At 40.2% G+C, this 15,939-nt stretch overlaps 1 protein-coding gene across 1 annotated transcript in view; it reads right to left on the reverse strand.

The window, feature by feature from the left end:
* Positions 1 to 15,939, reverse strand: part of LOC149458210 (heparan-alpha-glucosaminide N-acetyltransferase-like) — a 187,916-nt gene that overhangs the window by 101,548 nt on the left and 70,429 nt on the right. Inside the window, exon 3 of the mRNA XM_089682500.1 lies at positions 652 to 729. Within this exon, the coding sequence (XP_089538626.1) occupies positions 652 to 729 (78 nt within the window). The remainder of the gene's footprint in view (positions 1 to 651; positions 730 to 15,939) is intronic.

The raw sequence follows: 15,939 nt of genomic DNA on the forward strand, positions 1-15,939 counted from the left end.
GATTACATTTTCAGGGATGTTCTATGCATATTTGCTTCACTACTTTCATGAGAAAAACATTGAAGTTTTGGACTTTCTGCTCTACTGGTCTCCGTACAGGTTCTCTAAATCCCCATTGCCAATTGCCTTGGACTCTTAAAGTGACATTCCAGTAAATATCTAACTAAGCCTAAATCTACTCTCACCCCCATTCTAAGACCATTCTGTCTACCCTGTAAAAGGAATGATGCCTATACCTACCTATGCTGAGGCCTGTCTGGTCCAGTCCCTTGACCAGCTTCCAGCGCTGGCTTCAGTGTAGAAATGGTACAGCCAACAACGGATGCCCCATTGCACGCCTATGGATGATGTCATCACCCAGGCTCTGCAGCCATTGTGGCTGATTCTCCTCTATACTGAAGCTAGCCTTGGAAGCCCATCATGTGGCCAGCATGGTGTGGATTCAGAATAGGAAAGTATGTGTCTTCTCTTTAACAGGGTAGAGAGAATAGTCTAAGAATGGGAGTGGGAGTAGATCTAGGCTTGGTTAGAGTATGACTGAAATTCCACTGTAAGCAAGCCCTGGATAGAATCATACTTGTTTCTTTGTATCAGTATGATGGCTACTGGATACAGAATTGACAGCTTGATAAGACAAAGATTTAAACTCACCAACAAGATGCTCCAGATGAAAAATCGCTTTAATATCTTGAGAGGGAACTTACGATATATAAGAATAATCTTTCCAGCCTACAAATAAAAGAAATGATACTAAGCTGTCATTACTGAGATCTGCATGTAAAAACATTCAATTAAATGTATTCCTCAATTGCCAAAAAAAAGGATATAATCCACTTTGCGTGCTCCCAATGCCTTTGCAAATCCAGATCATTGAAAAGTAGCAGTGACATCATCACTGCACTGTACATAGCCTGTGCAGACAGCAGAGCTATGGGAGGGAAGCAGCAGGCTCCACCCACTACAGGCTGCCTTCCGAAACTACAGGAGGGGGCGGAAACAAGACCAGTCACCCTGCACAAGGAGAGAGAGTATCAGTGACTGGTCTTTATTACAATAAGTTCCTACACAGAGACTGTCTTATACTGGATTATTACACAGATCTGGAAGAAATGCACAAAGCACACTGAAATTCAAGTAAGAATAGTTTGGTTTTAAAGTACAACCATTATTAGTGAAATATGTGGGCTAATCCTGTGACCTCCATCTGAAAATGCTACTTGCCTGGCTATATCTGGCTTCAATATTTTGACCAACAACTGGTTATTTACTAAAATTGGGGAGTGCAAAATCTGGTGCAGCTCTGCATAGTAGCCAATCAGCTTCTAACTTAATAAGCGTTGGCAAAAAAAACCTGGAAACCGATTGGTTTCTATGAAGAGTTGCACCAGATTTTGCACTCTCCACTTTTAGTAATTCAAGAGCTTTTCAAAAAGAGTTCTTTACTTTTTTATCTGTATAAGTTTATAAACTCTGGGTGAGTGTCTGAGAAAATAATGAAGCCAAAACTTGGCAGCCAGGATAGGTCTTCAATGGCAGTCTATATAATTCCCCAATGACAGGTGCGCTTTCAATCCATGATGAACTTTGTACATGGATATTTGGAACTCCTGTACTGGCCCTATGCAGGGTTTCAGGATTCTAATAATACAATAATCTATTTTGTGTGGTAGTAACTCATTATTTCTTTCTTTTCATTGCCCTCTATTTAGACTCTACATGTACCTCTCTGCTATTGTGTTTTCTTATACCTGGATATTTATTTGTTTAAGTATAAGTTGTTTCCTTTCTACTCTACCCTGTAATGTACTTTTACACAAATATTTTGTTATTCACTTACTTAAGTGGGATTTATTTTCCTTTGCACAGGTTTAATGCATTCACATTTGCTTTTCAGCAGGCTGAGCTCGGTTTCCAGTTACAAACCTCAGCAGAAACACTTGGGGCCATTATCAATTATTGGTAATATGTCCTTCTGTGCAGGGCGATGCATGCATGAACAAAGGCATAATGCCGCACATCCTGGAATCACCTAATCCTGGAATGTGCCCATTCTCTGGATTTCTTATGCCTGATTAATCTTAGCCTGGTCACACATTATACAGGAGATTCAGGAAACTAGAAAAAGTGGTTTCTGAAAATGAAGAGAGAATAGGAAAATAGCATTGTGTGGCTGGGTCTAAAGAGACTTTATTATGCTCACCCAGGTGAGGTTGTTCTTTAGCACTTATGCACAGGGCCAAAAAAGGGTCATACAGTGTACAGAACAGGGGTATTTCTGTGCTCAGGAGCCACAGGTGCCGTGTACAGCCCACTGCCTGCAGCCTGTCAAAATCAATGACCGCTTGAAATATGCAGTGGCTATACACCCACATACACACATCCAAGTGGTACTTGTATACAGGGTTGTACACACTGCTCTCATTCAGGGCAGTTCATATGTCATTGTACGCAAATATGTTCATATGTCCTTGTATGCACGTACTGCTCAACTGTATATATGTTGGCATACAGCCACTGCAAATTTCATTGATTTTGTCAGATTGCGGCAGTAGGCTGTATGCTGCACTTGAGTCTTCAAGATGCAGAAATATACCTGTTCTGTATGCTGTATGGGATCCTTCTGGTCATGTGTATGAGCCTGTATAGAAACACTTTTTAAAAATATGTAGTATATAGTACAGAAGCCATTTTTTCATATCTACTTGTCGCTTTTAATTAAAAGAGATAATAGAATATACTTATTGATATATATATATATATATATATATATATATATATATATATATATATATATATATATCAGTAATATGGGTGGAGTGCACAACATTGATCAATCACAGTGCATAGCAATCAGGCCCTACCAAAGGCCGTGTATAGAAAAAAGAAAGTTGGATTGCTGCACATAAAAAACTTTTATTGTTGAAAAATCACCACACAAAAGGGTGATCCAACAATAAAAAATGTTTGCGCAGCAATCCAAATTTCTTTTTTATATATATATATATATATATATATATATATATGTTATAATCCTATACCCACAGTTCATACAGATCATATATATACACACACTCACGGGCCACTTTATTAGGTACACCTTTTCAATTGTTTGGTAACACAAATTGCTAATCAGTCAATCACATGGCAGCAACTCAAAGCTGGTCCTGTTGGCTGCTGATCTGTAGCCTGGACTGAGTGCTGTCTGCTGTCAGCTTGGTCTTTGTGTTTAGAGCATGCAGTATATAGCATATAAACAACAGTCATACAGTAACATATACACTCACCAGCCACTTTATTAGGTACACCTGTTCTACTGCTTGGTAACACAAATTGCTAATCAGCCAATCACATGGCATCAACTCAATGCATTTAGGTAGGTAGATGTGGTGAAGATGACTTGCAGAATTTCAAACATCAGAATGGGGAAGAAAGGGAATTTAAGTGACTTTGAACATGGCATGGTTGTTGGTGCCAGACGGACTGGTCTGAGTATGTAAAAAACTGCAGATCTACTGGGATTTGCACGCACAACCATCTCTAGGGTTTACAGAGACTGGTCCAAAAAAGAGAAAATCCAGTGAGCTGCAGCTGTGTAGATAAAAATGAAAATGCCTTGCTGATGTCAGAGGTCAGAAGAAAATGGACAGACTGGTTGTTGTGACATTCAGATGGTAGAGTCAGAATTTGGCGTAAACAACATGAAAGCATGGATCCATCCTGCCTTGTATCAACGGTTCAGGCTGGTGGTGGTGGTGCAATGGTGTGGAGGATATGTTCTTGGCACTAGCAAGGTGTACCTAATAAAGTGGCCAGTGAGTGTGTATATATATATATATATATATATATATATATATACATACACACAGTATATATATATCACCAATCATTCATTATATTATGATCTCTGATAGGTAAAGTGAAAGCCATTGCTTTTTCCATTACATTAGACATAAAGTGAACATGTTGCCCCGGAAGATGGTATGTTGGAAGCAAAAAAAGTGTAAGGCTTTGGGTGCCTTTGACAAGGGTCAAATTAGAATGGCTAGATGACTGAGTCGGAGCAACTCCAAAACTGCATCTCTTATGGGGTGTTTCCAGCCTGCAGTGGTCAAGACCTACTAAAAGTAGTCCAAGGAAGGAAAACCAGCAAACTGGTGACATGATCATGGGAGACAAAGGCTCATTGATGTACGGGGGAAGTGAAGGCTGGCCTCTGTAGTCCAATCCAATAGTAGAGCTACTGTAGCTAAAATTGCTGTGAAAGCTTAATCCTGGTTCTGATAGAAAGGTGAAAGAGCACACAGTGCATCGCAGTTTGTTGCGTATGGGTCTGCAGAGCCAAAGACCAGCCAGGTTTTCCATGTTGACCCATATCTACTGCCAAAAGCACCTACAATAGGTGCATGAGCATCAGAATTGGACCATGGAGCAATGGAAGAAGGTGTCTTTGAGGTGTTGACTTGGCCTACAAGTTCTCCAGATCTTAATCCACTAGCACATCTGTGGGATCTGCTGGAAAAACAAGTCTGATCATGGAGGCCCTACCTTGCAACTTACAAGACTTTTGCTACTGAAGGCTTGGTGCCAGATACCTGAATATATCTTGGTGCCAGATATCTGAAGGTGCATACCTTCAAAGGTCTAGTGGACTCCATGCCCTGACAGATTAGAGTGGAGGGGGTCATAATCATATAATTGTGTAAATTGAATGGATCATGTAGGCAGACCTTTGCATTACAAACAGTAGTTGGTAAATTCAAAAGCAGATTTTGCACAGATGGTACAAACAGATTGCAACATATGTGGCCAGGTTTAAACACAGACATCTTGACAATTGCCAGTTACCAGTCTGCACCATGTATGTTGTACAAACATAGATCTCTAGGCTTATACGTATACAGTACATACGAAACAGCAGGTTTTTTTTCCATTGTGAAATAGCCCAGAGCTCATAGAGGAATGTATGCATACAAGACTACAACACAGGAACGTATTTTAAAAGTGCTTGCTACTCACAAAATCGCAAAAACACCGGCTTACTGGCTAGGGAATACAAAACATTTCCTAGTATTTTCCCACACATTCTCCTTTCAAGTTTTTTTTTTTTTGTTTAAGTCTCCCTTCACTGAAAGATGGGACACAGTCTTGGCTGTTAATAGGTTAACCTTGGCCCTTGCCAACATACTCCAGACTTGTGAAAGTATTCCCAAGACAGCCCCGGAGCCCATGGATGGGCCAAATACAATTACCGTTCCTTCCAATCTGATAAGGAGGTGGTCCTTCTTGGCACTAAAAATAGGCTAATAGTCTAATTGAGCGGTTAATGGCTCTACAAAGAAGCATTGGTACGCTGGTTTAAAATGTATCATCATTCAGCCAGGGGGAAAGAGGAAAAAAATCAACTAAAAGCTGTTACCCATTAGCCCTAGAGGATAAGATTAGAGTGTTATTCTATAACTGTGTTACTGTGCTTCAGGATGGAGCTGTAATCAGAGCAGAGGAGCAGGAATGAATGGCAGGGAGATGCTCCCAACTCCTTCACCCACAAATCACATATGTAATAATAATAAAAATAATCATAATATACGCAAAGCTGTAAAACCTATGAACATTTGAAGCATCAAGTGAAATATGCATGTGCAAGCTTTTTTGCCTCTTATGGCAACCATACACTTAATGATTTTATATACAATCATATTGTCAATCAATTTACTGTCTGGAAGAAAAATACGATCAAAGGTACCAACTCACTAGTGAAATTGTTTGTTACAATCATACAATATACTCAAACTTAATAGAAAAAAATTTTTTTTTTAACTGACTCATTCTGATTTTATGCAATGCCACATAAAGCTTCATTAACCTCTTCCCACCCCAGCACCCCTTTAAATAGAAACCTGGGGGTGGGAAGGATTGGCGATCGATGTAGCCCGGACTGAGTGCTGTCTGCTGTTACATGGTCTTTGTGTTTAGAGCCACACAGTGACATATACACTCACTGGCCACTTTATTAGGTCCACCTGTTCAATTGCTTGGTAACACAAATTGATAATCAGCCAATCACATGGCAGCAACTCAATGCATTTAGACATCTAGATGTGGTGAAGATGACTTGCTGAAGTTGTAACCGAGTATCAGAATGGGAAAGAAAAGGGATTTAAGTGAGTTTAAACATGGCATGGTTGTTGGTGCCAGACGGGCTGGTCTGAGTATTTCAAAAACTGCTGATCTACTGGGATTTTCACACATAACCATCTCTAGGGTTTACAGAGAATGGTCCAAAAAAGAGAAAATATCTAGTGAGTGGCAGTTGTGTAGACAAAAATGCCTTGTTGATGTCAGAGGTCAGAGGAGAATGGCAGACTGGTTGCTGCGAAATTCAGATGGTAGGGTCAGAATTTGGCATAAACAACATGAAAGAATAGATCCATCCTGCCTTGTATCAACAGTTTAGGCTGGTGGTGGTGGTGTAATGGTGTGGGGGATATGTTCTTGGCACTAGCAAGGTGTACCTAATAAAATGGCCAGTGAGTGTATGTGCAGCGTGTATAGGGAGGTCATAAAACAGGGGTCTCCATACTTTCCAAACAAAGGGCAAGTTTACTGTGCTTCAGACCTGAGGGAGGCCAGACTGTGGCCAGTGGAGGTAGAAGATGTCCTGGTGTCAGTGGGAGTAAACAATTCCCTAGACATGGTGGTCAGTGGGAGAAGGAAAAGAGCCCCATCTTTGGTGTCATTGGGAGGAATAGTGCCCTATTGTTGGTATCAAAGGGAAAAACAGTGCCATATCATTGGTGTCGTTGGCAGGAATAATACCCCATCATTGCTATCTGTGGAAGAATAGGTGCCCCATCATTGGTCTCAGTGGGAGGAATCCTGCTCCGAGGGCTGGATAAATGCAAGCAAAGGGCCGCATCCGGCCCACAGGCCACAGTTTGGAGACCACTATCATAAAAGGTTTAAAAAGGTATCTATACTGTATAATGATATGCATATACATTAGTACATTTTTGTACAAATTAGGCAATATATGTTCTTAACTGTCTTTTACTTGTTTTACAAAAGATATTTTTATGTGAAAATACAATTTTTTGGTATTCACAACATTAAGATGTTACATACAAATAAAAACAAAATAGTGCTGAAATTTGTTGAATGCTGTTTGGTTTTACAAAACATTGCTTTCAAATTTGTCTTGATTTTTTTTTCAATTGCATATCCCCCTCTCAAATTAATAGAATAAACAATCATTTGAATCACCAGAATCTAATGAAAAGATTGTTTGTTGCACCATACTTTTAACAATCATATTGATCTATCTTCCTTCCCATGATTGGATTTTTCTTTCCGACCATAAGAATCATTTCAATGAAATCAATTGGCTTTGCTTGAAATCGTGTCTTTCGATGGATTCCATCAAATTAAGTGATTCTGTGACAAACAGTTTGATCAGATTGTTACATATAAGGCCACTATTACACTTTGATATTATCAAAAAGTCAGATTTTTACTGCTTTTCTGCTGCATCTGGTTTCATAAAAAATAATCACTCATACAGGCATGAAACGTTTTTGTTTTTTTTACAGGAAATTATGTAAAGCCCAATTTATTTTTAGACTTGGATAGAGTGGTGAAGGTGATGGAAGTTGTCAGGTTTTTTTATTTCCAACTTATTGCCATCTATGTCTGCAGAGGGGATTCACCCTATATTTGTCCTGGTGACAATCACCCTTGGCGTTGATGGAAAAATCCAAAATTTGGATCTGAGCTGTCGCCAAAAAATAAATTAGAGAAATCTTCCAATGAGGACACTTGCCTCCACTGGGGATTTCCATCACTTGTGAGAGAATTCTTTTCACCAGCTCTTGTGTCTGCAGAACAGGAAGTGAAGGGAAATCTTCTCTGTTGGACACATTCCCCCAGATGAAAAAAGAAATAAAATTGGCAGGGCTTTCCTTACTCTATTCAATCAAAAGTGTTGGCCTTGGATATAAATTAATATTGTGCAATTTTGACATTTCTGCCATTCAAGTAAAATGGAAGTCCAGGCTGCACAACACACGGTAATAGAGACCTGGGTTTAGCAATGAGGGTGCTGTGATGACCAGGTGGATGGTGCGGTCAACTTTGAGTAACGGGTCGCAATATAGCACACCAACATGTTCCTGAATCTGACTTGATTGTAAAGCCATGAATGGAAGCAACATTCAACATTTCAGGGTCATACAGCGTCCCCTTTGACTTGCAGAATGTCACTGCTTGGCACCAAAATGGTGACTTTACAATATTTGTCTGAATAAAGCAGGCCTTCAGGCAAATATAAAAGTTACCCTCATGCTCTTCCTCCACCCAGCCTGTAACAAAATCTCATTATTTTTTTTCTTTAGGCAGTAAGTTCATTTTGATAGTACCTGCTCCCACTTCCGTATTCCTGACGTCCTCTTGACCCCCCCACTCCCTGATCCTGCAACCTCCTGGAATAATGTTACTCTTTCCAAGACACTTACAGCAGTCCTACTCATGTGCAATAGGGGGCTAGCTGTGAGTCATCAGGAAGTGACAACTGGCTCCTGGAGGCAAGATGGCGGCATGGAAGATGAGAAGCTTCGCTACATGGAAGGCAGTGCTGGACTTCATAAGGTAATAAGTATGTGTTTCTTAAAAGTAAGACACTACAATAGCTGACTTTTAATTTTCCCCCATCCAGGTGAAGTTCCTCTTTAATGAACGCTTTGGTGTGGTGGAGATATTATTTTTAAATCCAGACTCCCATTATTTATTAAACCAATATGGAAAGTGAAAAAAACAAGTTATCACTATTAGTTGTTCTGACTTCTCTAAACTCATGAGTGCACCATTCCTTTTGTCATCGAATTAAAGGTACTTTCCTATGATATTTAAAAAGGAGAACTCCAGTGAGATAGTGGAGAAAAATTAAAATTGTTTTCAGGTTTGGCATTGCTCTATTGTGAAGGCTTCCCACTATCTTCTGTCATTGTGATATAACAAAAAGGAAGGTCCGAGTTTCTGACCCTTCCCACTTTATCCTAAACTTTAAAAAGTTTGGAATTTTGGTTCCATTTTACATTTTTAAATGCATGCAATGAAGGCATCTTCCCCGAACAGGGATTCTGCTTTCCAACTTGGTAGAGCTACAGTCCACCAGGCCAACACATAAATTAAAAGCAGCGTTGTTACCATTAATCTGGGGAGCTGGTAATATTAAAAGGCAGGTCTTCTCAGTTCTGCCCTTTGCAAGCCCCTTGTCTCTCAGGCAGACAACCATGTGACAAGAGACTGCAGACCTGCTCAGAAGAAAATCTTGCTCATGTTTCCAGTATGGTGGCATTTTTAAATATTTTTTAGCAGTTGCTTGGTTAAACTTCATTGGAAATGTTTCCAATAAACATCCTGTAAAGTCAAACGGGTGTTGTAAATGAGCACCAAATGGCTGGATCAGCATACAGATTGCTAATAAACTAGACCTATGCAGTATAGTTCCAACAGTTAGCTCACCAACATATGTGATCTTATCAATGTAAACATTGGCTACAACTTTTTAGCAATCTGTTGTATACTTAGACGCCACCTGTTTTTCCTCTGTATGTAGTATTTGGCTGAAAATAACAGCTCTAAAAAAGTTTCATTAGCTAGTGAGTATAAATTTTGGGAAATTATCAATTAAAGCAATACATGTTAATCAAATAATGGACTGTCCTACAGATAGATAGATAGATAGATAGATAGATAACTAGATAGATAGATAGATAGATAGATAGACGGTTTCCAGAATATCCCATTGATTAGAATCTAATTTTGAAACAGAAAATACAATAAAACAGCAGTGTAGGTTATTTATATTTGCTGCATTAAATCAATACATTCTCAGAGTTGTTTCCTCCTGCTCATAACCTGAAATGAGCTGAAATTAATACGGTTGTCATTCTGATTAATAACACAGACTTCAGAACATTCGTTCATTGCAGAGGTTTTGGAGATATATGTGTGTATCCTATACATTGCACTTTCCCATGTACTCAGTGCACACAGAGGTGGTATTATATGGAATGCACAGAGTGCTGACTCTAATAATAAGTGATCAGTGTGGACTTTGATTTAAAGGAACTAGCTAGGGCAGAGATGTGACTTTTGAATATGCATGCTCCAGGGTCATTACATTCATCTTTCTCTACCTACTTGGTGAACCAGTGACCGTGAACAAGGGAACTTTTTTTCTGACACTAAACAGGCTGCATGAATTGTACTTATTTTGTTATTAAGCTTGCTAATTATAATACTTTTGTTTGGGGTTTTGATGTTAGAGATGCTATCACATATTAAAACTTGAGGATTTTTTGTGAACAGATGTTTGGGGACTAAGCTAATCATTTTCATCCAGAAAACAACTGTAATCAGGTGAAGTTCAGTGCAATACATGGCAAGTGAGTAAGGGTTCAAGATAATGGTATTTTTGTCTGTAAGTCAGAGGCTTGCTAGAAGCCTGGGATGAGTCAACCTGGAACTGAGGCAGTGAGGTTACCTCAGAGCAGGCTGAGAGGATATACAGGTCAGGGATTCTGGAACCCTCCCACCCTTCTAGAAAGCTCTGGTACTTTCTAGAAGAGGGGTGGAGGAGGCCTGGATTTGCATATGTGAGGGAACCTGGCCAATCCCTAGACAGGAGGCCTGTCATGGTGGCTAGGAAAGCCCTTAAACTGTTACTTAACCCAAGACCCTGCATCCACTATATCTGGTCTCCCACAGTACACAGAACATGGAAATGCAATTATTTTAGTAAATATAAACTGCTAAATACCTATTCTCATCAGCAGTTAGGGCAGTCTCGTGACTTCTATCAGTGTTCAGCAGAGCACAGGTTACAGCTTGTAGGAGGAGTTTTCATTCTGCTCTAGGAGGATGCAGAACCCCTGATCTTTGTCTGGACAGTGTTGATTTCTCAAAGAGAAAAAAACCTCTCTAGAAATGCACACCAAACTGAGCATGTGCAGAGTGACTCCACTCAATATGTCTTATCAGCAGATAAGTCACTGGAAAAAGGGGAGGATTAGGGGAAGATCAAACAGCTTTTTTACACAATGCAAAGGATTAACCCCTTAGGTTCCACAGAGAGTATAACAAGCATGCTTTACCGCATATACAGCCTGATTTTCCTGTTTTGGGTTTAATAACACTTTAAGTATGGGAAGGCCTGCACAGCAGGGAGTCAGGTGGAAGATGGAGTGAAGGAAGGTGCTGGTGTGTGAAGCCTGGGAAGGAGCCCCAGCGGAAGAAGGCCTACCTACAGGCTGAAGCTGGACAGACGGATCTCCACTGTCACACAGTCTACTAGGAAAGGCAGCCTGTCAGCAGGGAAGGAGCCAGCCCATCGTAAGGCGTGAAAGCTGCTGCAGCCCATTAAGCTACAGGAACAGGACAGTGTGAGTACTTCTGCACCCCCTGGGCAAAAGAAGGCAGAGGGTTGTCAGGTGCAATACCCAACTAGTTCTCCCTGGGACTACTTCATTATAGATCTTGGAATCCCTTGCTTAGGGACACCCTCAGGACAGCAGTGGATGAGGAGATTTTCATCTGGGGTCTGAGAAGGTTCACCAGAGGGGGCCCAGTGCTCCTTACAGAGATTGTTTGCTGATTTTTGTCCTTTTTTGCTAACAAGTTTGTCCTCAAAGTTGTGCAGTTTCTTGGGGATCTCATTTACCCCTAGACCCCATCCAAGTTGTTAACACCTAATAAAAACAACAAAACTAAGCTCAAGGACCTTCTTTGCTTGAAAATGCGTGTTGCCTGGCTGTGCAGAGCTTAAGGGACACCCAAAAAGGTAGTGGTCCTCGAGAGGGTACCGCTACAGGTAAAACATTGCTTGCTTTGTAGTGCTGGAATCAGGGGCGGACTGACAACTCATGGGGCCCACCGGGCAATAGGGGATCATGGGGCCCCTGTGTCCTTGCCCACACTCAAAGCAAACCCAAAAAAGCTTATAAAAGGTACCAGGGGCATTTCATGGGGCCCTCTACTGACCTCGGGCCCTCGGGCAGTGCCCGAGTGCTCGAATGGTCAGTCCGCCCCTGGCTGGAATACCCTCCAAGAACGTACTATCTGCATGGAGTTTTTCTATGTATAACATACTGCCTCCACTTCTTCTCACTACCTGTCTAGTCCCTCCATACTTTGCACCCTGATCTCTGCTAGAACAAGAACACTCAATGGGGCACTAAACTTGCTGTTGAGTACAGTTTGAGTACAATTCCGGTGTAAACTTCTTCATGTCTTTGTTGAAAGCTTGACTCACCTGTCTGAGAAAACTAGGCCAGTTCTGTCCCTTGCTATGAATATTATTTGTCCTTACCTATCCTCTGTGTGGGGAGGCCACTTTGTTCATACACTATGACCTAGTACAGGGGTGGGCAACTGTGGCCCTCCAGCTGTTAGTGAACTACAAGTCCCATCATGCCTCTGCCTTTGGGAGTCATGCTTGTAACTGTCAGTTTTGCAATGCCTCATGGGACTTGTAGTTCTATAACAGCTGGAGGGCCACAGTTGCCCACCCCTGACTTAGTACATAAGAGCAGTGGAGTACCTGAACACAAAGCAAGCACATAAAAGTTTTCACAGTAGTGGATGCTAAAGGTGAGGAGCAGCAGTGGCCATTAAGTATAAACAAGTGGTCAAACTTATGTCCTCCCTGTGCAAGCAATCTGGAAAGTTTTACATAATACCTGTCTGCTGTATTTCTCTAAACCACAGGTCCCCAAACTATGACCCACAACCGGACAACTATAAGATTTTATCCAGCCTGCAGCTGGGGTCAGTGACAGATTCTCAATATGCAGACAGATGATTAAGGTCAGCAGAGGGTGCCTAGGATCTCCACTTCAAACCTTCACCAACCTGCAGTGACCTTGTAAGGGGTACTCTGATGAGGACCCAGATGTAAGGGGGGACTCTGAGGGGACCCTTGTTATAAGGTGGGACTCTGATGGGGATTCTGATATAAAGGGGACTCTAATGGGTCCCTGATGTAAAAGGGAATCTAATGAGCACCCTGTTGTAAGGAGGGTACTCTGGTGTAAAGGGGACCCTGATGGGGATTTTTTTTTAGTCTGTGAATATACAGTACAATGTTGTCCTCATATTGAAAAATTTGGAGACCCCTCTTCTTCTTCAAGTATTGTGCCAAGTCAACAAGGGAACCTAATCAGTGAGCTAACTAAAGCTACTCAGTTCACTATAGCTGTGCTAAAGAAGACTGTCCATTCAGTTTACTCTCTTATGAGTTCTGTATAATGCACTGACCAGCATCAGCAACGGAGTTGTAGGGGTATTATAACTTTTTTCTTTTCTTGGTTGAACTGGATGTACGTTTGTCTTTTTTTCAGCCAGACTATGTAACTATGTAATCTTCTTTTTCTGCTTCATACTTTACCATGCATGTTAAGAGGTAAAATTAGCTTGCAGTACATGGTCCAGCATCGCGTGTTCCAAAATTCCCAGATTACTGACCAAATGAACTGGGGTGGAATGGTGTACTACAGCAAAGCCTGGATAAAATACTAAAGCAGAAAGGTTGCGTTCCCAGAACACATTCAAATCTGAATAGAGAGTACCTTTTTAAGATAAGTGAGATAACGGAATACTTTAGCATTGAATATATTGTTTAACATGGTAGCATGATACTAAAAAGGAAATGTACATTTTGAAATGAACCAAATGAATCACTGGAGCCAGAGAGACATATGTCCAGACAGCATAATGCTGGCATATACTTCCTTTAAATGAGTATAGGGAAACTAGTACACATTTTTCTCTGCATATGATTAATAGCACTTTCTCTATAAGTGCTTGTAAATCAAATATTACATTCGTATATTCAATCTATCTAGACCTTATCCATGTTACGTGCAAAGAATGACAGTCATGGGGGAAAAGTATTTTGTATTTCTTTTAATACTTGTATTTCATACTGGCTTGTAATCTCTTTAAGTTATCAGTAGACCTAGGGAAAAGACAAGCCTAGTGACCCCCCCCCCCCCACCACCTCTTTGCAAAGCTGGCCATAAATGAGTAGATAATTGCATGAAAAATATGTTCACGGTTGATAAAGATCTGTCGAATGAGCATGCGATTACACCATCATTGACAGTACAGTACTGCTTGGACCTTGAAGAAGGGGACACTCCCCGAAAGCTTGTCCTCAAAATTGTATGTTAGTGCAAATAAAAAAAGTATCAGGGACAGTACTGAATTGTTTCTGTCACAAGTGCACTAATACGGCTACAATCACCTCAAGCCATCATTGATGCAAATGTTTTTCTCCGACTTCATGACACTATGTAATTCGTTTACAACATAAAAGGTACATTTTTTCCACCTGATTACACATGCTCAAGTACAGTAAGATTTTTCATGTTATTCCCAATCGATTCCACTACTCAAGCTTCAAAAATTGTTTGTTGGCACAACAAAATTCCAACATGCCGGTCCGTATTTTGCCATGAATCTTTGCATTTCAAGAATCAAAATGAGCCCACTAACATGTAGAAAGTCAAATGATCGAACGTTTTCAACGGTTTTTTAGAACATTTTTCTACCCAGCTATGGCCACTTTAAGACACAATTTCATCTTTACATTCTAAACAATTCACATCTTACTTTTTTAATACTAAATCCACATAGATTTTTTTTTTCTTGAAAGCCATAATTTCGTGGGGATGCATGCATTGACGTTGACATATAATTAGAGAGAAGGCAAACATTAGTTCTACAATGATAAAATAATAAAGCGAGTGCTAAAACCAAATGTATGAAATAAGCAGCTGAACACACTAAAAGGTAAACCAAAATGCCTTCAAATAAGCTGAAAAATAAATATTGGTGCAGCGCTAGATTTAAATAGAGAAAAACAATTTTTCGCTGATCAACGCATGTATGAGATAAATGCTTTATGCATACGGTATGTAGTAGACATCAATAATAACAGAAAAGCTCTTGAAAGTGAACGAATAGATTAACATGTAAATATTGATGAAAAACACATGATTATGTCGTGCGTGGTGGTAATATAATGTCCAAATTATCTTTAAATCCGGTACGATCTTCAAATAACTAATGCAAAGTCCCAGAGTGTTATTCCTCCTTGGGTTGATGTGTTAAACATACAGAGTGCGCACTTACCAGATGCGCTAATAAAAAGCGCGTTGTATAATGTGCTCCTGGTATATGCGGGTCCCTCAGGTGTGGTCAGATATGCATTTGTTAAAGATAGTTATTAAGAGGTCGTACAATAAATTCCCGTATCACCCAGTAAATGGTCTCCATTCAGTAGCCAAAAAAGGCATACAAAAAAAGAGAAGTTGTGAAAAGAAATTCACAAAGAAAGCGGCTACATTATGATCAGAATGTGATACTCAGAAAAATTTCCAAAAATTATGCTTTATTACACAAACAAATTTGACATATGGGCAATCGCCCTGGTTTACCACCACCTCAGTATGAGACAATACACACAGACCTAAAACCATATAAAAAGACACCAGTACCGGTCTAAATACCTGTGCAAAAAGGACAATGACTACAAGAATCTAAAGTCCCTGTGGCACTGGCGCATAGGTGAACACTTCCCAAGGAGGTGTATACAAAAAATTATACCATAGGTATACCATAACACGTGTTATAATATGTAATACTACGTAATGTCTACATATTATAACACGTGTTATGGTATACCTAAGGTATAATTTTTTGTATACACCTCCTTTGGGAAGTGTTCACCTATGCGCCAGTGCCACAGGGACTTTAGATTCTTGTAGTCATTGTCCTTTTTGCACAGGTATTTAGACCGGTACTGGTGTCTTTTTATATGGTTTTAGGTCTGTGTGTATTGTCTCATACTGAGGTGGTGGTAAACCAGGGCGATTGCCCATA

This window comes from Staurois parvus, unplaced genomic scaffold, assembly GCF_062004578.1.
Source record: "Staurois parvus isolate SC_StPar_1 unplaced genomic scaffold, SC_StPar_1.0 ptg000291l, whole genome shotgun sequence".
NCBI lineage: Eukaryota > Metazoa > Chordata > Amphibia > Anura > Ranidae > Staurois > Staurois parvus.